At 34.1% G+C, this 25,413-nt stretch overlaps 1 protein-coding gene across 1 annotated transcript in view; it reads left to right on the forward strand.

Annotated features, from left to right (window-relative positions):
- The window catches only part of LOC119637054 (high mobility group protein DSP1), a 53,143-nt gene that overhangs the window by 24,592 nt on the left and 3,138 nt on the right, over positions 1 to 25,413 (forward strand). The window contains 4 exon segments of the mRNA XM_038032869.1: positions 1,667 to 1,730; positions 5,360 to 5,491; positions 6,728 to 6,741; positions 9,266 to 9,420. Of these exon segments, the coding sequence (XP_037888797.1) occupies positions 1,667 to 1,730; positions 5,360 to 5,491; positions 6,728 to 6,741; positions 9,266 to 9,420 (365 nt within the window).

Genomic DNA, 25,413 nt, shown 5'->3' on the forward strand with positions numbered 1-25,413 from the left:
TTATTTTTATTTTTTATTGTTTTTTTATGACTAGTTTTTAGATCTTCATCACAGACCGTAATTTGTAGCGCGTATTAGTTCCATTCATAAAATGATTCATTGATTTGTACACGTTCGATATATTCACACAAAGAAAAGAGCATCTGCATGTAAATAAATGTGTGTGTTTGTTTGTTTCAATTTTCGCCAGAATTGAAACATCTGTCCTTAATAACAGTAATTTCTAATAACTAACTGAGGGAAGTTTTAAGGGAGCGCTTTTATTCATCTAACAACTATAAATATGTGTGCAATCGGTGGGAACAATGATAGATTGATTCAATGTCGCGATGCGCTATAAAATATTTTCAAAGCCCTTTTTCCAAACACAATCGTCGATATGTTGATAGAAGCGCTCTCTAAATCATTAGGTTAATAGATAATAGTAGTGGTTGTTGTTTGACTAGGAAAAGGCTTCGTCATTGCTTGTTTCGGGTCCAGCATTTTGATAGTAGGGAAGCAAAAAAAAAGTTAAAACATTACGGTCGACAATGAAATTCGCTAAACCACTAGTTCGCATAGTTGATATCTCTTTCTTCGTCTTTTGTCGTCGCTTTACATTGTCGGCATGTGTATAGATTTTTTTTATAGGAGAGAGTACCCAGTCCGAAAGCCGTCCGAATTTATGTAAATGTTAAGATTCTTATCAAATAATTTATTATTCTTGAATAGCTGACATTGTTATTGTAAAAAAAAAAAAAAAAAAAAAAACGATTGCTTTTCATCCGAAATTCTAAATGGAATGGGATGCCCGATAAATACACCTATGTGTGATCCAAACTTCTCAAAAGATGTTTCTATAACAATTCCTTTTTGATCTTCTTGTTGTATTATTTATTATCCCTCATAGTAGCTTGTGTTTGCCTTTCATCGTTTCTGTCACTTTTTGTATTCTGAAGCAAAAGTGAATAAAAAAAATTGCCCAATATAAGTGCAAGACATTCAACGTTTACGTAACGATAACTTACTTGTAACAGGGTATATAAGCGAACTATTTGTGAAAGGCAAAGACTCGGACGAAAAGAGTGAGTCGAAAGTTAGTCCGAGAGAGAGTCGAGTCAAGAGATGGAGTTGGATTGCAATATTCGAACGCACAAGACCAGAACGAGAATTTGTTGAAGAGCATTGCTAATATAAAATTCCTGTAAATAATTTTATAAATAGATCTCCTAAGAGTTGTAAATAAAAACTATAAATACTATCCAAAATATCACAATTCGACGGTACGAAGGTAGTTGAATAAAAACATAAATTCACGAAAGATCATCTACGTGAAAATATTAATTTAGTTTGGTAAGTCTTATCCCATTTATTCCATTTTTTTTTAACAAACTTGATTTATAAATGAATTAATAAAAACAAGTAGATAAGTTATATTCGGCAAGTGTCCAATCTTGCCATCTTGCCCATCACTGTGTTCTTCGCATTCTTCTCTCCCGAATTGCTTTTATTTGATACCCATATCGCTTGTCTTCTTCTTAAGAAAAAGAGTAATCGCGGTCTTCTGCGCGGTCTCTCTATTGATTTTCGAATTCGTACCCATTGTTAGGCAGATAATAAATGTCCATTTATAGAGTGCACAAAATGATTGTAAACATTCGGTCTTGTTTGCCTTATGATAAATAAGCGCAAAAGTCCAAAAGAGTGAAGAAAAAAAAAAAAAAAAAAAAAAAAACAGAATTTAATCATTTGTAACTTTGTGTGAGCAATAGCGGAGTAGAGTGTTTCGTTAAGTAAATATGGGAAATTTCTTCCACCTTCCAACTTTCGTAATTTCCAAAGAACGAGCAAAAAATCCAAAAATGTTTTATTAAAAAAAAAAAAAAAAAAAAAACGAAGTTACGTTCAGTTTACACTCCACTGCGCGTTTCCGATCCGATCGATTTGGCCTATTTTGAACATCAACCTGTGTGCAAAAATTTCCAATGGTTCTATCAAATTTGAAGTTGATATATTCATTTTAGCGATCGGAAGAGCGCCAACAACAACAACACACAACACGACATAGACTGACAGACATGGCTAAATCAATTCAGAATTGCTCAGCATGAATCAAGAGTATATATATATACCTCATAAGATCTCTGAAGCTTCCTTTTGGAAAAAAAAAAAAAAAAAAAAAAAAAATTTTATTATTATTATAACCCCATCTTGCAGTGGTTGGTAGGTATAAAAATAATAATAACCTCATCCGCCTGAGTGGCCGAGTAGGCAAGAGTCTCGACTAGCAACTCAATAGTCGTGGGTTCAAACCTCAAGTGCGGTAGAGTTTTTTAATAAAAGCCGATAGCCCTAGATGCTAGTGCTTTAAGACTTTAGTCTTAGAATTTATTCTCTGGCTAAATTTATAATAATAATAATAATAATAACCTCCTTTTTTATTAATTTTCTACAAAATTGCATAAAATTGTCGCGATTATTTTTTCCCCTATTTTTTTGTATAATTTCCTATCGTATTTTACTTCAATTTGAAAATATATTTTCTCTTTAGATCTTTGCATACTGCACTCTGTTATTATAATAAAAAATTCGCAGTGACCTGTTGAAGAATAAGTATAAGTAAGAAGTTTTTTCAAGTCTTCAGATTTATGCTTAAAGAAAAACATAAAAAGATAAAAGGCCGGATTTTTTACCGTTGTTTAGCAAAATAGGCATACGACTGGGGACGGACCTATCAGTGCGTGTTCAGTGCTTAGGATAAGGAAGTGAGCCTTGCTGTTTGTAAATACGTTTGTATAGGACCTGGTAAAAAGAAAAAGAAAAATATATATATATATATATATTGCATATATGTATATATATATATTATATAAATTTTTGTAAAAGAATTTACTTTTCTTTCTCCTTTTGATGCCCTACTTTGTTTGTGGCGTAAGCACAGCATGATTAAACTCAGGTTGGGCGAATGCGTGCAACCATGCAGAAGGAGTTAAGAGAGATGCACTTTGTTTGTTTTGTTTTCTTGCGTCTATTGTTCGCAAATTTTTGAGATATATATTTATGAAATTCGCAATATCGGGGCGTTTGACTCAAGGACGGGACGAATGCTATTAAAAATGTTTGTAATTGGAGCATATTCTTAAGACCGACCACTGATTGAATGAATTTAAGAGTAAAATATTATAAAAATAATATTTAAAAATAATATATTTATGTAACTTTGTGGAAAAGAAGCAAAAGTAAGAGTTAATAAAAAACCCTATAAGACAGACTTACTAATCAATTTCATTAGAGTAAAGCGTGAGCGATTATTCAAAGACAAAAAAAAAAAAAAGAAACTTTAAGAACAAGAGCGCCCGGTTCCAAATTGAAGATGAGCTATAGCTGTTCAAAGCAATTTTCTTAGCTTTTCTTTTGGCTGGATGGAGATCATACCAGATATGATATAGATATGGTATTAATTATTTGATCATTGAATCAATTAATACACTTTCGCAAAAGCAATAAATGCGTTTTTACAATACATCTAATACCGTGTGACATGTGTGGCTTGATGGCGAAATTCATTTTAGTTTGCTTCATTGTTTTCTTCTTTCATCCACCACCCGCCCCCATCATATTTTTGACATTTTATTTATTTTGTGGTTTTCGTAACAATACACGCCTGTTATGTTACAAAATTGATATTGAAAAGTCTTGTGATTACTGCTCCATAACATCAAATTGGATCTAAAGTCATATAGACGACTATGGCAACAGAACATATTTTTTTCCAGCTATGATTAGCGATCTCTTCACGACTTTGGAAAATATAGCTGAAGATATGCTTATAACTTTGTGATGGGTATCGATCAACTTGCTTTAAATCAAACATAACATAATCTTCGATTGCTTCTTAATTCAATATTCGAATATTATATTCGCCATCGAAATACCACTTTACGTGAATCAATGTACACAACGATTAAAGCTCGATAATTTTGACCTTACCCTTTCCTCTACATAAAGTAATAATTTCCCATTTAATATTATCAAGTTATTCAGTGCGATGTGACGCTAATCATGCAATGCCCAAAATTGCCTTTTTAATATTCATTACCTTTGTTATTTGATTTGAAAAAATCTGCTGCCGAAGTCTATCACAAACGCTTTTAGAAGCCTTATCGTGATGCTGCTTCGTCATATATCATTTTGATGATTTTGAAGTCAATGACAAAGAATGGCATGGTTGACCGAAAAAAAATTCGAAGGCAATGGATTGCACGACGTAGCTGACAAAAATCCAACTCAAACTTTCAAAGAACTCTCGAACAGTTTAGCAGTAAATGAATCAACTGTTTCTACACGTTTATATGCGTTGCGATGCGATTCGATTCGAAGAACCAAAAGAAGGGAAAATGGCTACCGTACGAATTGACTGAAAGTATTATTTCGAACCGTTTCACTGCTTGCCATGCAAAAGATAAAGAAGTTTTCTGTAGCGCATTGTGATTGGCGATGAAAATTGGATGGGCCTACTACCTACGACAATCCCAATCGCAAAAGATCATAAGTTAGTTTAGGGGTCATCGGCATCAGATGTTTAGCAAGATGTAGTGTTGTTGTTACGAGCTGCTTAAACCGAATGGAACTGGTACTGCGGTTGTCTGCCGACACCAATTGAATAAATTGAACGATGTATTGTTGCAAAGGAGACGAGAGAAGACGTGACTAACAGCCGCAAAGTCATCGTCTGGCGTGGCAACATTCGGACAAATGTTGCAGATTTATCAACTCGAATGCGAGGTTCTGTCGCGCACCTAGCGTACTCACCAGGCATAGCTCTTTCTAATTACTACTTGTGCAGATCAATGCAGCAGAACTTGGCTTGCCCCCAATTTCGAAATGTTGAAGAAGTGCAAAAATGTTTCAATGGTTCATATTGTATCAATATTCCTCAATGAATGCCTTTTTCAAGTGAAAAAATCAAAATACATGCGCCAACACCTAATAGCTATACATCTCGTTAGAGTATAAATCGTAGTCTTAATAAGTTTGAGATTCCAAGTCGACTTGGAAATGAATTTGATTTGTGAATAATAAAATGCTTTAGAAAGAGTAAATAATCGTCAAAGATATTAAGATAACACTTTGTGCGGAGCCAAGCATTGGAGCCAACTAAGGCTTTATTGCAAAAATAGACGTTCACCGTCCCCAGGAACGGCAGAAACAAGTAAAAAAAAGACGAAAGAATCGTATTCAAGTTGAGATAAATTTGTCATCGCTTTCGTCGCAACTCAATAAACCAAATTTCTAATGTATCGTTTTTAACATATTCTACCTATAGTAAGCTTCTTTCGACATACTGTCTTCTGGGCATGCGTAAATTTCAAAGGAAGAGGGAGAGGGAGAGAGAGAGAGAGTGGAAAGAGTGAGAGAGAGAGAGAGAGTGGAGAGAGGGGTGAGGGAGAGAGCGAGAGGGAGAGGGAGAGCGAGATAGACACACAGAGAGAGAGAGAGAGAGAGAGAAAGAATAATTTTACACGACTTATTATACAGGGTTTATTAAGTATATATTTAGATGGATGTAATACCCGAACGGTTATATATATTTTCTTCCTTGAACCAATTATAAAATTATTTCTTTCTTCTTCGGTTTTTTTAGCCCAGATCTATTCGTCCGTCCTTTTCTATCTTCAATCTGTAAAACATTTTCATGCCTTTAGAGATATTTGGTCCCGAAAATGTATCATATCGAAAATGGAACATTTTTGATCCGAACGAATAATGTACACTTAATGGTAGCTCTTGTCTAATTAGAAAGTTTATAACATTGTTAGTGAATCTGTTGTTATATTCAATTTCTTGTCCCTTATTCACACCTTTTCCAATCACTTCACACTTGAGCGTTAATTTGAATGCAAGCGCGGAATGTAGAAGAATTTTATTACACCTAAAGCGAATGAAAAGAAAGCTATTTATTATCTCTCGAATACGTGTTTCTAACATCTATTTATTTATTTATTTATTTATTTATTTTATTATAGATAAGGAAGTCTATACTTCTGTTTGTTATATATATTATATCCATTTGCAGCATATATATGCTTAGTCAGCGTGAATCGATTGAGTTGTGATTGATGAATATTTCTAATTAAATGACATGGAGATGGATGTTGAAAATTCATTAAGCTCGATTATGTAGACGATCCCTTTAGAGTAGCCCTAGAAATGCTTTTGGGTATAAACCATCACCAAAGGATGAGAGATATGTTCATTTCGTCAAAAAGCATGCAACGTCCTGAACGAAGCACCAGAGACGCCACAAAGTATAAATACTCTTGATTAGCATCAAATATGAAATATATCTAAATACGTCCGTCTGTCCTTCTATCCATTGGTCCATCTGCCCAACTAAGTAGTTTCTGTGATTAACATTCTCCCGATCGCCTATAAATTTGCAAAAGAATTTCAAAGTGGCCTACACTTTTCAAAGGAAACGCCCACAACGCCTACATGCCCAAGCGTGGCTGTATTGTTGAATATCGGCAGGTTGGGTACCACACTTGCCATTAATAAAAGCAATGTTTTGCTGAACTCGATACGACAGAGGCTAACACGACTTGTTTTGAATTGGAAGCGTTTCGAGGTGTCATATGTCTTTTGGGAGCTGCGCTACCAAGTTTTCCGCTCGGTAGGCGTATGGGTACACCTTCTTAAAACATAGACAAATATAATTTTAAAAATCTTTCGTTAACCGATTTGGAACAATGATATCGAATTGCCAACAATTCATTAAAAAAATCAGAGATAAACAATTGAGATGATAAAGCTTGAAATGAAAGAAATGCTATTAGTATGAATGCCGGCGATATTAAAGTGATCGAGTAGAAAGAACGAACGGCTACCTTCTTTTATTATTATTATTATTATTATTATTATTATTAATTTCGCCAGAGAAATAAATTCTAAGACTAAACTCTTAGACTCACTAGCATCTAAGGCTATCGGCTTTTATTAAAAACACTACCGCGCGTGAGATTCGAACCCACGATCGTTGAGTTGCTAGTCGAGATTCCTCGCCTTCGACCACTCACGCGGATTCCTTGTTTTTCTTTTTTTTTTTCGTACTTTTTTTTAATGTTGTTCCATAACGGTATAATTGTCTCTTTTTTTTTTTTTTTTTAATTGCAATATTTAGTCTGGAATCATAATGTACATAGAATGGGATCACGTGTGGAATAGCACATCGGAGAAAAGGCCTCGACAGCTTTGCTGGCACATTTTGCACAAATATGGCTCCGAAGCCATAAAGTGCTTTTAATTTTCACTCCTTGACAATGCTTCCAGGGTGTCCTATTAAGGTAAACAGAATTGAAAACATGCTTTCTGAATTGATTAAGCTATGTCTGTCCATCTGTGTGGTGTTTCTTATTGTATGTAAAACCCACTAAGAAAGCTGCAGAGACCCTATAAAATGTATTCTATCCTGACCAGCATGAAATTCTGAATTGTTTAAGCTATGTTTGCGCTTCCTTGTGATATTTGTTGTTGGCACTCACCTAATCGCAAAAATGTAGATATCGACGACAAGTTTGGTAAGAACATTGGAAGTCTTTGCATTCAGGTTGGTATTGAGAGCGGAGACCCGCTGTGGACCTTATCCCCGTTTTCTTAAGAAAAATTTGTGGATTTTTCCTCGGTATACACAAGTTATTCAAGTTAGAAGACTGAAATGCGAGATTCAGGTCCTGCCCAATAATATAACTGTCTTACTTGTTTTTGGCTTATATCAGCCGTCGTGTTACGGAACACTTTCCAAATTTGTTCGTTACAATAGTCAGCTATTTCGCTCGCTACAGCATCTCTTTGTGCCCTTCTTTCATATTTTCTTTTCATATCTTATATTAAATGAAATTTGCTTTTTGGGTAAAGTCGATTGGTGAGACCAAATTGATTTCTTGCTAATATGAATAACATGTGTTACGTGCCACTTAGTGCCCGGAAAAGCCGGTTGTGAATTGTTTTCACTTTCGTGCGAGAAATTTTGTTCATTTGTCTTGCTCAGATGTATGTGTGTGCTCAGATTTCATTTCTAATATTAAGTGCGATTATATATTTTTGATTGGAGGAAACTTTCTTAGCTCAAAATTGTCGCTCCCCCCTTTCAAGGTTTGCTGATCGGCCGGGAAAGGTGGGGGGGGGTAAGGAAATAGGTAGATAGATAGACAAGTAAGTCGCTTATTGTAATTATTCGAAAAAAAATTTCGATTACGCTGAGAGTAGTATTTTATTATGTTTTAATACATTGTTGCATATTATATAAAGCAATTATTTCAGTTGGGTGACGTCGTAAAATATTAAATATTTTTCATTATATATTTACAATGAATGTTACATTTTTTTTTTTTTTTTTTTTTTTTTTTTTTTGGGTAATCTTTAGTGTATTTGTACGGTTCCTCTATTTTGTCTGTATATATATGTATATATATATATGTGACCAAAAATGGGGTTGGAGGCTGTTCTTAACCTATCCAATATATACTTGTTGTGTATATGTGTTTCGATACAAAAGTGATATCCAAATTGTGGCTTAATTTTTATTCTCATTTATCTCATAATTCTCGCATTTGTGTCTATGCCTATGTATATGTACATGCATTATAATCGTTTGCAAAATTTTTCTTTCATTTTATATTTTTTAAATGGAATTTATATTCATTGTATCGCCCAAATGCACTTTGAATGAATTCTATTTTTCCCCATTTCTTTGCAACTCTTTTTTCCGGGGGTATTCTTTTTGTTAATTTACTTTTACGATGTGCCCAAGTGATCGCTTAATTTCAATTTCAACGTCACACTACATTTTCCTAAATATTGCATGTAAGGCAGGCAAGTACAGCAATTGCCTCGGTCGGCAGGAGTATATCAACTACTACTACTACTACTACTACTACTACTATTACAGCAGCGATCGGAACAGTGACTGATGTTACTGCTACCAGATCATCATCTGATAGTCGCGAAAACGATTCGGGGCAGCAGATACAAATAACGCAGCAAGAATCCGCCCGTAACTTAATATTATCCAATTCCTTATCTATTATTTCTGTTGCGAATGCGCAGATAATTCCTCTACCTTGAATCCTATTATCATAGATTCCGTAATTGCTAGCGTTTCACATCCTATCAAAGTAATTGATTACTTGCATGCCCTTAACTTATTTATATTAATTTTAATTATATGAATTTTATATTTTACAATATTAACTAATTTAGAATAACATGATTCGTGCTGGTGGCGGAGGTGGTGGCGGCGGTAAGGCTGATGCTAAACCACGTGGCCGTATGACAGCATATGCCTATTTTGTGCAGACATGCCGTGAAGAACATAAGAAAAAACATCCCGACGAAACGGTCATCTTTGCTGAATTCTCAAGAAAATGCGCAGAAAGATGGAAGGTAAGCATAGCATTATTTCTTATATATATGTAATGATGAGAAATTCTCTCAAAACCTTCAGACATTCGATATCTATTATCTCTCTTGACATGTTTGTGCATTTTATAAATTACATGTATGACTTTATATATGTATGCAGACGAGCGTTGACAATCAAAGCAAGCTCGTTTCCCCTATAAAGTTGCCGATAATCACGGTAAATAAATAAATTTATTGTTATTAGTAATTGTGTAGAGGTATGCCTGCCATACCACGACTTTAAAGAGCAGCTTTCCAGTCTTAAGATTTTAATGTGTATTCCGCCACCTTCTTCATAATCGCGGCATTTCTAACTAAAGCGGCCGCCAAACACTTGGTGTCTTTTTCTTACATTCACATACAATGTGACGGGTCATCGTACTTGTCGGTCGGTAGAATCTGATCATGAATCGATGTCATACAGAAATAGCAAATGTTTTTCGGATGGTACCTAGAGGGAATTATGATGGTTATTGGGACCGGTGACCAAGCTTAGATCGTTCTACCTTAGTTCCTTAGTAGTTTGCGTAGTTTATCAATCTTTTTACTTGCACATTGTCCTGCACATTACCGCCAATCTGGCAATCTGACCTCCGCCTGTGCCCATTGCGATACCAGCCTAATAATATGCCACAGAAACGAAATAATCGGATTACGTGTGAATGTATAGATTTAGTATCGAAATTCAAAATTATTTGTCATTCTCTTGATGGTTCCCTAAATGTCGGCAAACAACTGACCGCTCAATCTTGAACTTAAGCATTAAAGTGTTTAATGATTCAATTTTATCGACAGTGACAAGCAGTGACAAGCCCCGTTCATCGAAAACGACATCTTCGAGTTTGCAGTTTGCAATGCAAAATGTATTAAAAGTGAAAGTAAGGCAGCATGACATATACCTGTCAACCGTTTTCTCTTCAGCAACGTAGGGTTCTGTAGAGGATTCTATCAAAAACTGAGACTAAACTTAATGGCAAAAGTTTCCCGATTTGCCGTTGACGTTGATAGTTCGCGCGTGATGCGCACAAACTTTAATTTCTCGTTTTCCTCTTCGGTTTATCGTAGCGTATTAATTTTCCAGTTATCCAGTTCCACTCACAGCACACATCCCCATCGGGAACATCACTTTTCAACATTTTTCATAAAATTCGATATATTCAAAAACACTACCGTGTCGAGTATAGCCTGAAACTAATCCATTCGACAAAGAGTAGTGACAATACTATGCAATAAGCGAGAAGTTTCCAATTAATCCCCACCTTTGCAGAAAAGTTTCCTTTCTCACTGCAAGTCACAAGCATCTTTAAGCCCACTATTGAAGGATGGGCTGTTTGTGTTCGTAATACGCAGAAGAAGAAAGCTTCAGAGACCTTATAAAGTGTACGTGCTCCTGATTCGTATGAAATTCTGGATCGATTTATTCAAGTCTGTCCGCATGACTGTGGAATGCTTTTATAATGCATATATACACAACTCATGACGACTTCAAACCTGATATGTGATTCTCTGATGTGGTTTCAAATGAAATTTTAATTTTTCGCCGCCATTTCTATTGATTGACGGTGACACAGAATCTGGCACTTGTTAAGAATTACGAATAAAATGCTATAGCGTGACACGGCTCGCCATTAAATACCTTACACCACTACGCTTAATATAGCTTTTCATATGATGCTTTTTCAAAGTAAGACCTTTTATCGGAATTTGTCGAAAAAGTGCGCCAATCACTTTCTTTTTCGGGCAAAAACATCTCGGTTTAAAATATCTCGAAAATTGGGATCCGTAGGCTGAACGCAAGTAAACAAGACGAATGAACAGATAGAGAAGCTTAGATGGATTCAAAAAATGATTATGAAGCGATCCGTATAATAAACAATGCCTCTATGGCAAGCCCCTGCTGAATATTGACTACATACATTCGCACAAATCTCATATATCCTTCTACCACAAGTGGGTGCAGGGTTTAAAAAGAAACTCTTAAATGTTTTTACATCATTTTTGATTGATTAGCGAAAAACTCGACCACAAAGAAACAAGCTTTCGCTTAACTAAAAGAATCAACTTTTGACCTTGAACTTTATTATGTCACTTAGAGAGATTTTACTTATATATATCAGAAGAAAAATAGTTTTTTTTCTTCTTCTTCTTCTTATTATTATTATTATGATTGTATCCACTATTAAATCCACTCTGTTACTCACTTTCGTTCCTGGAAAATTAAATAGATGATCAGTCTATAGAATAATAGCCTTAAGTGTTCGGGTATCTTTTCTTGGAACTCTTGGGAAAGATTCTTGGGAAAGTTAAAACTTACACTCTTCATTCATAGACTGATACAAAACTCGATTATTTAACAAAACAAAGTGTTAGGTATGCTAGGTATGCGAAAAAATTTTCTGCATTTTTTTAAAAAAATTCAAATTTATTGAAAGCTCAATAATTGAAATATTTTTTACCATCGTTATCTAGGGCCTTTTGCGTCTCTTATCGACTAACTAACGGCCAGCCACAATTTTCGCATTAAAAGCCTCATCAGTCATCGATCCATTTTCTTTACACATATTCAACTTTCCAGAAACGCTGCTCTGCTAAATATGCTCTACATCGATCTGAACCAGTGCTAATCGGAACGAAACAAATTTGTTGCCCACTTAATCATTTCCTACAGCTAAAGCCTTAAAACCGAATAACATGAATTGCCGTAAAGACAGACAAGCAGTATTCTCTCTTCATCTCTCTTTACACTTTGATAAACACCGAATGAATGATGACAGCATATAAAGAACTGAAACTTACATCTCGTACAAAAGAACACACAATGCCTTAGCTACGTATACCCAAAATTTCGGAAGAAATGAACGCGTTAGCAATCAATTTTCATATAAAGAATTTATTTGCACACACCTGCTATGAAGAGTTCATAGAGAATGTTTTTGTGTTTCCGCAACTGAGTGAGTGGCAATGCGCCCATTAATACATACGAGAGATCAATCAAATCATTAATTTGATTAATGAATTAACTATACATCGCTCCGTTCAGGCCATTTAAGATTTAATATGCAAAATGGACAGATATAACTTTACAACTTGTTGCAATGATTGCCTAAAAGCCAATGTTTTTAACATAAGTCTTGAAAAAAAAAAAAAAAAAAAAAAGGATAACCTTGTCTCTCATTTCTCTACATTCGAAATTCTTCTTATTTCTCTTGTTTTTCACAACTACTCTATTTCATTAATGGACGTTGTAATGCATTGTGTTATTCAAAAGTCATTTATCATAAATGGATGAGATATCTGTTGGCTTCGCATTAGTATATATATATATATATATATATATATATATGAAAGGTGTTTACTTACGATTTTTCCCTCTCAATATAGTTACGATTGTCGTATCAATTTACTTTCGGGAGCGATTGTGTGACAAGAATTAAAACTGCATGAAAATCGGGCATAAAGGCAAATAAATATTTTGAAGACTTATTTCAGCATTTATTATATTATATTTTGTGATCAAGAGTATCCAGAAATACTAGGGACCAAATTAACGTTACTCATCTCATATCATCGCGTAACTTCGATATCTATCGATTATGGATTCACTTTAGTGAATGGGGAGCTTTACAGCTGTCTACAAAATATGCATTTTTCCCAAGTATTGAATGAAAAATCTTTCCATCGGAAAATTACTGGCATGTAACACAAACCGGTTTCAAGTGTTCCGAAAAATTCTTCATTTTTATTCGTTTTGTTTTTATGAAAGAAAAATTAAGTGAAAAAAATTACAGTATCTAGGGCTAAGCCGACTTTTAAATACCCTACTCCTAGCTATTGTTGCCATAGAACACAAAAATTATACCGGGACTTTTATATCAACTTACCCTTACGGAAATTTGTACTAGAAAAAATAGGTGTAGATAGTTCAAATTTTGCACAGTTAATTTTTTTTTTTTTTTTACTGTTACAATTACTATTACGATATAATTTTTATCATGAAGCATTGAAAATTATACCTTTTTGTCGTACGAACTTTAGTTTTCGTTATAGGAGAGGGAGTTCAAAAATTGCCACAGCGGGTCCAAAGTTTTTTATAACAACTTAAAGTGCAAAAATACCATATAACGAGTTTTCAGAATAGCGAACCGATCCGAACCACCACGGGAGTACTATTTATATCAGTTTAGTACGGCTAACGTGTACTGGGCGTATTTTGAACCGTTCGGCCGAGCATAGTCATGGCGAAAAGTAAACGTTATCGTACCCCTTCTGCCATGATATGGTAATTTTTCCGTTGAATTGCATCAGCTGGCATTAGGTGGCGCATCTTTTTTTCATAATCAGTTCCAAATTACCAGCGCGCTATCCTTTGATTTGTTTTCTTCTTTTTTTTCTCTGCTTAAAACTCGAAACATAAATGATACACTAAAGCACGACATAAAGTGCTCTTCATTGAGTTCACTTATACTGTTGCGGAAAATTTCACATAAAGAAATCACAGCATCTTTCCAAATGCTTGCAGACAAAGAAATGTTGTCTCGTCGAGGACGTACTAGCGAATTATTCGCACACCTGGCATACGTCCGAGTCATTTTTAGAATCGCGATAAAATTCGTAAACAATTTATTGATGGCTGTGTTCTGCTTCCAGAGTGTGTGTGTTGCAATTTGATAACTAAACTGCATACTTAGTGATATATATATTTTTATATATATATATATATATATATATATATATATATATATATATATATAAAAGGGTATGCTGGACCATGGCTATGGTTCACTATTGAATACCCTGCGCCGCCTTAAATTTATTCGTGTAACGACCTTTCAAGACAAGGCTTTATCTGATGAGGGATCGAAAAAGTGGAGCAACCCGAATCATTTTCAGTAGCATTCGTTCGTGGACCGAGACACCTCAATATACTGAATTTCATCAAAATATTTTCATAATTGGGGTCTGCAGATTGAACATGGGAAAACAATATAGGGAAGCCGACAGACGAGCCGACAAGTTTAGATCGATGCAAAAATTGATTCTCAATCGATTGGTTTAAACGAAAATTTATAACATACCTTTTGCTTACTCTTCCGTGATGGATGGATATCGCGAAAACTGCTACCCTTATATAATATTTGTGTCGACCATCCATATATTTAACATGAATAACTAACTCACCAGGATTATGCTTACACCTCTTGTCGGGATGTTTCAATTTCGCCCGCTGACGTGTCCGTAATCAGATAGCTATATACATTTTTTATTTTTAAATGTCTTTCGCAATCGCACAATGCGTAATTAAAATCAAGCGATGACGTGTGTGTACATCATGTCAAACGCAATAATAAACGGTCACATAATCAAGTTTACGAAAAAAAAAAAAATGAACGCAAAACAAATATAGGATCTAATTTTAATTAAATAAAAGATATAAGATTTCATTGTTTGGTAAAAGTTATTGTTAAAAATAATAAAAGAAAGGGAAATTGATATACACAGAGAAGAAAAGAAATTCTTTCTTATTTGTTGTACCCGACATGGGTATATAATACAAAAATATATTAAACTTGTGCGAAAGTGCGCAACACCCTTAGATAAATCTGTCTGACTGCGCTTCGAGAAACGATTTAAGCTTGTCTGTCCGTCTGTCCACCTATATTTTTCTTGTGTTCATCCTAAAGGTATTTTTTTTTTTTCGATATTTTCATAAAATTTCGTATACCGACATGTCTTGACCGAAGAACAAACCCTATTAAAAATGGTTAGATCGAAACACTTTTTCGACCACTCTCCATGTAGCTTCCTATTTTGAAAAGTCGTTATATGAAGAAAATCGTAATTTTCACAATTTCTCGATACAAAAGTGACTAAGCAATAATATTTGGTCATTCAAAAGCGGCATGTGAAAACCTTGGGGGGGACAACCTTGTTGATGGGTATTCTTCAAACCTCATTTATATAACGGAAACTGAAATTTATCTGATAAAAAGTCGAATTTTCAATGCTTCATGATGAAGAAGAATTAGACCATGATAGCAATTTAGAATGAAGAAGAAAATTAACTATAGCAAATTTGGACCATCTTGGACTATTTTTTGGAGGCTTTTACGAAAATTTTTATTTTCCGTTTTTAATATTTTATGATGAAAATCGATCCATAATAGTAATTTGATATAAAAATGAAATATGGGAAATTTTGAACCACAACAACAGACGGCACAACCATTCTAAAGGGAAAATAAGCCTTTATTTGCAAGGAAGTATAATAATAATTTTGATAAACAGTTCCATAGTAGTAAAATCATATAAAAACTGGGTATTTTTTTTTTTGTTTTTGTGGCGTTCCATGGCAAAAATAAGAATTGTGGTATAAGGTATTTGAAAGTCGACCTAGCCCGACTATAATGTTTTCAACTTGTTTATATCACAAGACGTGTACACATATCGAACGCACCAAAATGAACATTTGTATTGACGTGTATATACATAATGCACGCAGTTAAATCAACAAATATTGAGCGGTTTTCGCACAGGTGCTATTCTACCTAATGTAATTAAAAAAAAGCTGTTTCCATTACAACAATTGGCAATACAATATATGAGGATTTTAAATATACATGCATACATATAAATATACTCAACTTGTTATATTGTAATATATATAGCAAAACAAATATGTGATATATGTATGTAAAATAAAAAGTTGATTCATCTATGCATGCTCAACACGTTGAAGAGGTTAATGCTGACATAAGAAGCTAATCAATGCGAAGCATAATTTTTGTTGCTTTTTTTTTTATTTTTTATTTTTTTTCTTTCTGCACTCGCAACTCTTCTCAAATTCACCTAAGCGTCTAATCTTCCGCGCTAAACCTCGTTTTCGGCAATATACACTGTTACGGTAATCTATCAACACCAGCCAACTTATAGCCGCTATTAGTGATGCTATAAAATCAAATCCCTGTCATTATTTATTTTCATTGACTCCATTTAGTGTGTCCTCTTACATATTATTCAGTTTCTTTTTGCTTTCATACAATAACTTCTTCTTATCCTTTTCGATTTCATGCTTTTTGATGTACACGTCCAACGTTGAACTTCAATCGTTGTTGTTTCAATCTTTTTAACTCCGTTAAGCGTTAAAGTTCTCAAATTAAACTTTTTTATGTAAATATTTTACTTCACCCAATGGCGGTGAAGTATTTATTTAACAGTTGCAACGAATCATTTTCCAAGAGGTAGGCAATAAGCGCCCATATATCGATATATGCAACTCATCGAAAAATGGCCAAAAAAAAAAAATTTACTTTCTTTTCTCTTGCGAGTGATATAACTTCATTTATCCGTTTGAGTACCTAACTGGAAAGTTTGCACTTAATATCATCTTCATCTGGGCTAAAATGCTACTTACAAATGCTTCGGACAGTTCAAAAATTGCTGATTTTATTACAATGGTTTTAACTATATATAAGAGGCATTCTACGTTGTACAAAATTGATGAATTAAATTTTGAGCACCAAGTTTCAAAAGATGACAGATGAAAAAACACCAAAGACATCACATTTCATTTCTGTATATATTATAGCCTGCATTAAAAATCTTATGGCTGACTATTTTCAATGTTGCTTACTCTTAATGTCGAATGTCTCCTCTCTCCTCTTCTCGAAAGTCGTAATTGCATAAACAAATCAGTGGAAATAGTAGTTGCTTAAGTCATCGAGCTCATCATTCCAGTTTTTAATACTTTTAATATTTATATTGTCAAAGGTGGCAATTCTCGCCCATTGATGAAAGAATGAAATGCTTGAGTTCGATTATCGTATGGGAGCAAGCAGTGATCTTAGGCAATGGCCGTCCATTAGTGAAATAATGAAATTCTTCAGTTCAATTATTGTAGGGGAGCCAAGCTGTGATCTTAATTTTTTTTTTTTTTTTTAATTGATAGCATTCGAATTTGGTTCGACTCGTGTTTGAGCGATTCTTGATCCTAAATTAATGGATAATATCAACTGTGAAGAATCTTGATTATGAGATTTAACTTGTTGAGTAAAAACAATGGAATTTTTCATTAAAAACAACTAAAAACATTATAGTCGGGAATGCCACACCATTGAGAATACCCTATATCCAACCTGCAGCTATGCATATATTTATTTTTGAAAACAAGGCATTATATGAGAAGTGGTCTAGGAAATGGGCTGACACGAACCGTCTTCAGTAGCGTTCGTCTCAGTACGCCGGATTTTATCAAAATTGCGGCCGGCCAATTGGTTAAACATAAGAAACCAAGACGGGCAGACCGATAGATAGCCTTAGACCGATGCCCAAGATGATTAATGCATCCATCGGTAAAATAAAATTTGCATCTATTGCCAAATTTTGTGGGCGTTGCCCTCATTTCGTACAAACTTAATCTATCTTCGTACTACCGTACTTAATGTAGGGTATGATAATATCAGTCTCATCATCTATTAAATTCCCAATCGAAATTAGAATTCAAACACAGCTGAATAGTGCGTGTGATAGACGACAAAAACCTTATCATTTGTTTATATATGCTTTTGATTTAGCAATAAAAACGTCTGTAATTCTAAACCTGTTAAGCACTTTTATACTATTTTTAAGCTATATTCACCGTATGCTATTTAGCTATGAAAAAAAAAAAGAAGAAATTTTACTGCTGAGTGGAAATTGTTTGCCTAAACACTTATATCAATAGTAATTACATTTATTCGCCAACTCCTTCCATACACGCACTGGGCTCGTTAATAACGCTTCTGAACGCCTAAATGTATTTTCGAAAATTTGTTCGATGAAATTGAAAAAAATAATATAATGGGAATGTGAATGTTTGATCGGTAAAAGTATAATAGCATTCGGGCATGCACATCTTAAGCTTTGGTCACCCCCAGGCCATCTCTTTGCACACTTCTTACTTACTGAATAATCCCTGAATGACGGATCACTTAAAATATATAGTAATAAAAATAATAATAATAATAACGTGGGCACGTCTTGTCCAATTTGCGCTTTATTTACAATACTAGGCTAAGTACAAGAACAAGTTCAAAATTTTTCCTAAATTTTAAGTCAGCAGACGCATTGTGCTGATGAACAGGCGAAGAGGATGAGTAGCCAAGTAGGTCAGCGGATATACGAGAGTTTTAATGTCAAGGGCAGTAGAAAAGTTTACCTCGGTGATAGCTATAGTCAGCAGAGACATACTAGCTTACTTATTGGCACATACATCCCCCAGCATGCGGTCAATATTTTCTTGTTTTTTCCTCTGTCCTGATAACTTTATGGCCGTCATCGTAGTACACGAATAGGGGATGTCATCTAAATGATTGGTCAGAATAAAATAATAATAATAATAATATTGCACCGATGGACCAAATGATTGATTATCTTATCAAATTATTACACATCGCTAGCCACCAGTTTTCCAAGACTTCTGTGCTTATATCTAGATTTTAAGCACTAAATAAACAATGCAATGAACGAATAAGCTGAGTGCTGGCCGGTTTACCGGTGAATACTAAAGTTCTCCTTAGATTTGTCGGCAAAAAAGAGATTCGTGCATAATCATCGCGCGCTCAAGTGACACTTGACAGTGGTATTGACCTTTTAACCGCCAGCGAAATAACAAAAGTCTTTGCCAGTTATTTTTCATCATCATTCTACTCATAGCACAAAATTTGTCGTCGTAATCCCAGGATTTTTATTGGAAGAACATTTGACTTCTTTCCGAACATTGTTATCACACGAATGGATCGTTTGTCCGATATGAACTGTCTTGCATACTTCCTTCCGTGGTAATGTTGATGCCTCGCCCTCCTAGTCTTAAATAGTGTTCTCTTAATTTGTATCAATTTCAATCAAAGGCTAAGATTAGATTGTCTCTCTCGAATGTGGGAAGACGGCGCTGCTTATAAAAGCGACAGCAGACTTCATATTAATAATCAGCGAGATAAAGCAAATTTCGAAGACTTATCCACCGTTAATAAATTCAATTATAAAACTCACATCAAGAGCCACAGTCTTCCTCCTCTCCTCATGGGGAGTAAGATAAGTCTCCTATCTATCATAGGAAACAAATGCTATCTATCTATGCCCATCAAGTCAACTAAAGCACATAAAGAAAATTCATTTTTGTACGGATTCGTTCATTTATGACAAAAAAAAAAAAAAAAAATACTCATCTGTAGGACGAAGGTCTACGAAGGTCTACGTAATGGTGTAATTTTGATGTCTTCTGTGTATAAAATTCATGATAAGTATATATGTGACCAATGACACAAGTAAAGTGCACTATGAATGTAATACGGCGATGGTCAGAAGAGAAGTGCAGAGGCGACCTGAGAAATAGGGAGAAACGGGGTAACAGTCTGACAGATGTATCCCCGATCGGCAACCGGGTTATAGCTTATAGGTTACAGGTTATAGGTTTGCGGAACGAGCATTCATTTCAGCTACGGCCATATATATCAATCGTAATTAAAGGGTATGGTCTATCACAATCACGATTGCCGTCTTACCTGTTAACTACTTAGCTAGGAAGAGGTAGCCAAAGGAATTTCGAAAGCAAAATTGAAGCAACACGACTGCTTTTTAGTGTTGGGTATCGAGTGTTTTGTTTTTTTTTTTTTTCTTCTGTTTTTGCTTAATTCAGAGTAAACCTTGACGAAAAATGCAACGTCTAGGTCAGTGTGAGTGGGAGAAGAAAATTTGGTCGTTTATAAAATCATGTTTACAATCTTAAAATATTGTTTAGAACAATAAATTTGGCATTTTGTTCATTTGTCCAATGATGGACACACTTGTGTGTATTCAACATTCATCTGAAGGCGAGAATAAACTTTTTTAATGCTTATATAATATTAGTTTGGGGAAAAAGAAATCCATTATTTTTATATGAACTTCAGGACTTCATTTAACATGCTTCGGATTGTCCGATTTGGGTCAAATATGCACCGTTTTGTTGTACGATTTGTTGCCATTTTAGTAAGTAAAAGATAATCGGTTGGTGCCAAGTCCGGACTGTATGGCGAATGCATTAAAACTTCCCAACCAAGCTCCCGAAGTTTCTGGCGAGTCATTGTAGATGTGTGTGGCCTAGCGTTGTCCTGGTGGAACGCGACACCTCTCCTGTTGGCCAATTCTGGCCGTTTCTGGTCAATCGCTATCTTTCAAACGGTCCAGTTGTTGACAGTAGAGATCAGAATTTAGCGTTTGGCCATATGGAAGCAACTCATAATAAATAATCCCCTTCCAGTCCCACCAAATGCATAGCAAAACCTTCCTGGCCGTTTGAGGTGCTTCACCGCTCTTTGACCACGATCGTTTTCGCACAGGGTTATCGTATGTGATCCATTTCTCATTTTCTTTTTCTCGATTTCTTTTTCCCCAACCTAATATTTAAACAAATCTTATTAATTCTATGTCTCTATATCCAGAGTTGTTTTAAAGTGCTGACATTTCTGGTGAACAAAAAGACGCGATAAAGTTGCTTTCGCTCATTATAACCTCAATTTCAATTTGCGATAACTTTGTCTTATATTCTTTTTATAAGCATTAATATAATTTGCTTTCGTCTCAATAATCTTCCAAGCCAAACTGCCAATCGATAATCAGTCCGAGCATGAATGATGATGCTGACACTTTACACACAGTTGCCGGTACCGATGACAATACAATATGAAATATATTCAATTTTTCTGTAGACATTAGATCTATCAAAACGGAACAACTTGTCATTATATTCAAAATGGCAAATTAGTTTTTTTTTCTTGACAATACTCTGGATGGAATGCGATAAGCTTTTTAAGAGATAAGATGAACTTGTAATAGACTAAAAAATGTAATATATAAAAAAAAAAAAAAAAAAAAAAAAAAAAAAAGGATATTAAAATTAGCTCTTATTTTGATAATCTCTAAAATGTGGAAAATGAATTTTCTCCTTAAGTCACTTTCCGCTGAATAAATATAAAAACTGAAAGAGGTAAAAAAAAAAAAAAACAAATTTTTTACACTTTAACCGCTCTAAATTTTATTATTTATTGTCACATGGAAATAAATGACTTTAGAGAAAAATGTATTTTCCCATATATGTTAGTTTTTTTTTTTTTTAAACTTTCTTCTAAAAATTTTCAAGACAACAATTTGTATATACATTCATGCTTTATTATGCATCATCCGAATCATTTTCTGAATCGATGTGACTTTGTTTGTCCGTATGTCCTTCTTGTTTTTTTTTTTTTTTTTTTTTTTGTGTTCAATTGACAAAGTAATTTGTGAAATATTTTAATAGAAATAAAGTGCTGACGTATTTCGTCTCAAGGAAAAATACTGTTAAAAATGACTCGATTTGGTTCACTTTACCTTACAAAGAGTAGCGTAATGTATTATTTTTAATTGTTTTTGTATCATTAATTATTTACCGTCATTGTCAGCTCAATCATCTATCCATAAATTCGCTCATGATTAGTGAAAAAAATCCCAAAAATATAATTTCTATCCTTCAATAACGTATTTAGTGAAAGGATGACTGGCTCTATTATGTGCTGTGTTATGCTCTGTTGTAACTATTTTATGTAAAAATGCTTACGTGCGTACGCATTGCGATTTCGTTATGTTATTTTAAAGAACAATCTTCTATATATCTATCTTATCAAATTCATCATATTTTTACCTAACTAAGCAACACTTCTCTATATATATGCGCTAGGTTTCAGTTTTGCCTTAACATGCATATACCGTTCCACACGTATCTATCTAGTCGTTTCATAAATTTCTTCTTTTATATGTAGCTTCCCTAATTTCAAAACGTGTGTCTCTCTCTCTCTCTCTGTGTGTGTGTGTGTGTGTGTGTTACAATTATTTAAAAAAAAAAAAAAAAAAAAATTGAAAAACAAAGCAAAAAGTTTTCATCCTGAATAGATGAAATGATTCGGTGTAAACCGAAAATAATCTCTATCTTGCCGTCTTATCACAGAGCATTAGAGAACAGTTCAGTAGTTGAGAGACGAAATTATAATAAAAAAAAAGTAAAAAAATAAAAAAAATGTAACAGTAACAGTAATGACGTGTGCTGTAACGGTGCTTGTCAGGAAGTACACTAATCCAGAGGACATGAACTTAATGGTTGAGCAGCTGAAAATTTACTCAACTATATTATGCCACTATATTATGTAAATGTCTACTTAATAAAAGCAAATAAAAAAAATAAAGAATGAAAATTAAATAAATTAAAAAAAAAAGTAAATAAATAAATAAAACGTTTGCGCAGTAAACAGTGTTACCAAAGACCTCTTTACACAATTATTATGCGTTTATACGCACACGTGTACATATATGAAATTGCAAAGATGAGAAAACGTAATTTTATATCAACAATAAACAATCAAATTGTATTTATAACAAATCGTATTTACGGGACGTCATGTCCACATGCGGTCACAAAAGTAAATATTAGTCGAAAATGGAATTTATTATTGGCTTGGATCACATTATGATTTTTCCCAACTTTTCAATAGGCAGACATAATTCCAAATTGAATTTTTTTTATGCTTTAAATATAATTTTTTTTTTTTTTTTTTTCAAAAAACCAATGACTAAGCCATGAAAGATAAGATCACACGTTATGCATAAACTTTTTTTAACTTTTCCAATAAATAAGCCAACCCTGTACGTTTACACTTACGCTTATTCTTCTCATCTTATTCGTGCCCCAAAACTTTGTCTTTTCTATTTCGTTCGAATAAAAAAAAACAAACAAAAAAATAAAACGGATATATATATATATATATATATATATATATATATATATATATAGATATATTAATAGGGAAAATTGAAGCTTACGTTAATTGTTTGCCTTACCTAAATCCTAACCTAAAAGAAAAAGGAAAAGAAAACAATAGTCTTAGTAAACTTAAAGGAAAAATGTCAATTGGTGGTAACTCTGTAACATGACGTAGGCAATAATCTTCAACGTTGTTGCAATTTTTATTGTGTAATTCGCTTTACTGCTGTGCAAAAAACACATTTCCACCCCACCTTTCTCAATTTCATGAAAAAGATTAAACTTCTCGGCAATGCACACATACATACACTCAATATATATATATATATATATATATATATATGTATGTATGCATTCATGCTTATATATACATTTGCAGTTGACGCAAGAAGAGAACTCCAAAGAGAATGTACATACGTACGTACATACGTACATACGTACGTACATATATATTAAGAATGCTAAAATGCTATTAAAAATGTGTGGTGAATGTGTAAAACTCTCACACCCGTTCGACATAACTTTACTTTAAAGTTTAAACCTTCTTTTTTTTTCCTAATTATGGGACGGACATAATGGAGTAACTATGCACTCATCCGATTTGTATGGTGCCTTTGTAATTTAACTATACTTGAATACATTTCATTTGATTACATTTATATATATATATATAAAAAGCAATTCGTTTCATTGGGGTATCGTTTCTAAAGCGTATCTTTTAATCGATCTTTTTAATCAATAAAACACCCTTTTAAAGCAAAAACAAGCAAGTAATTAATATGTTTTGAACACGCTTCATTCAGTATAAGCGAAAATTACTTTTATTTATTTTTTATTATTAATTTAATCAATTTCTTATTGTGCAACGTAAACGATTCTCCAAGCGGTGTAAATTTAATAAACACACACATGCGTACTAGAAAGATGTGTGAAAATATGTGTCTTCCTAAATTCAAAGCTCTGAACAGGAAGAATATTCACACATATGTATACATATATATATATATATATACATACATACCCAATATGTATATATATATGTACATACATACCCGTATGTATATATATATATATACATACCCAAGCATTCACGCATCATTCATACATCTATGTGGTGTCTACGTTAGTAACAAAATTCCGACATATACTCGCAGTTCGCAGTTGATTTTGCGTTCACACTACAGCTGCATATTAAAGTGAAAGCTAAAAATTGCATAAAAAAATATTCATCCCTCTATATATGCTCAACGTAAACGAAGATTAATTATACTACGCGTCATTCATAAAATTCGTATGCGTATAACAATGAAATAACATAAATGAACGATGAATCAAAACCCATTCGATCTTCAGCGTATTTATGCTTCAGTTTAATGCATTTCCTTTGCGATTGATTACAGACTATGCAAAATGAAAACACGCATGAAAGCATTACAGTCCCAACACGCTTGGTTCCACCGAAGTTACGTTGGCCAGCTAAGAACTACGTCGTACGCACAAAAAAAAAAAAAAAAAAATAGACGTTTTAATGTGTAAAACATGACTGCGTGGAAGCGATGTCGATTCACATACATCGAGAATGGCAGTGGGCATTTGTCAATTGGTATAGAAGTTCGGGGTGATAGTCTGATTTGATCCGGTCGCACGCACATCCGCAGGTACATCCTTGTGCATATTTATCGAATCTCGGCGGGATAACGACGGCGAACCTAACTGCCGGCCGCAGAGTACTCGTAATGGTTGTGGTTATCACAATTGCAGGACGCATTAAATAATTGGATAATTGTGCAGGTAGTCCCCCGTCTTGCCTAGAGTGAAGAGTTTGAAACTTACTCAAACCTTCGTATCGGGTACGCCGTAAGCATATGCAGGATCTGCATCTTGCAAGCCGTGAAGAGCCAGTAAACGCACGTAAATTACTCTATAAACCATTGAATTACCTCTCATTAAACCGTCAAGGCAGCGTGCAGACACTAAGCTGCGCAGGCATCTGAGAGGACAGAGAGGGACCTGCACTGTGTCAATATTTAATCTGAATGCGCGAATGCCTTCCGCTTCGGCTGTGTAAAATTCTACCCAAGACGAAATAACTTAAAATATTGAATGTCCATGGGGATCAGATGGATGGCTCAAAGGGAATTGTTTGAAATATCCATGAATCAGAAAGCGGG

This window comes from Glossina fuscipes, unplaced genomic scaffold (assembly GCF_014805625.2).
Source record: "Glossina fuscipes isolate IAEA_lab_2018 unplaced genomic scaffold, Yale_Gfus_2 0, whole genome shotgun sequence".
Lineage (NCBI taxonomy): Eukaryota > Metazoa > Arthropoda > Insecta > Diptera > Glossinidae > Glossina > Glossina fuscipes.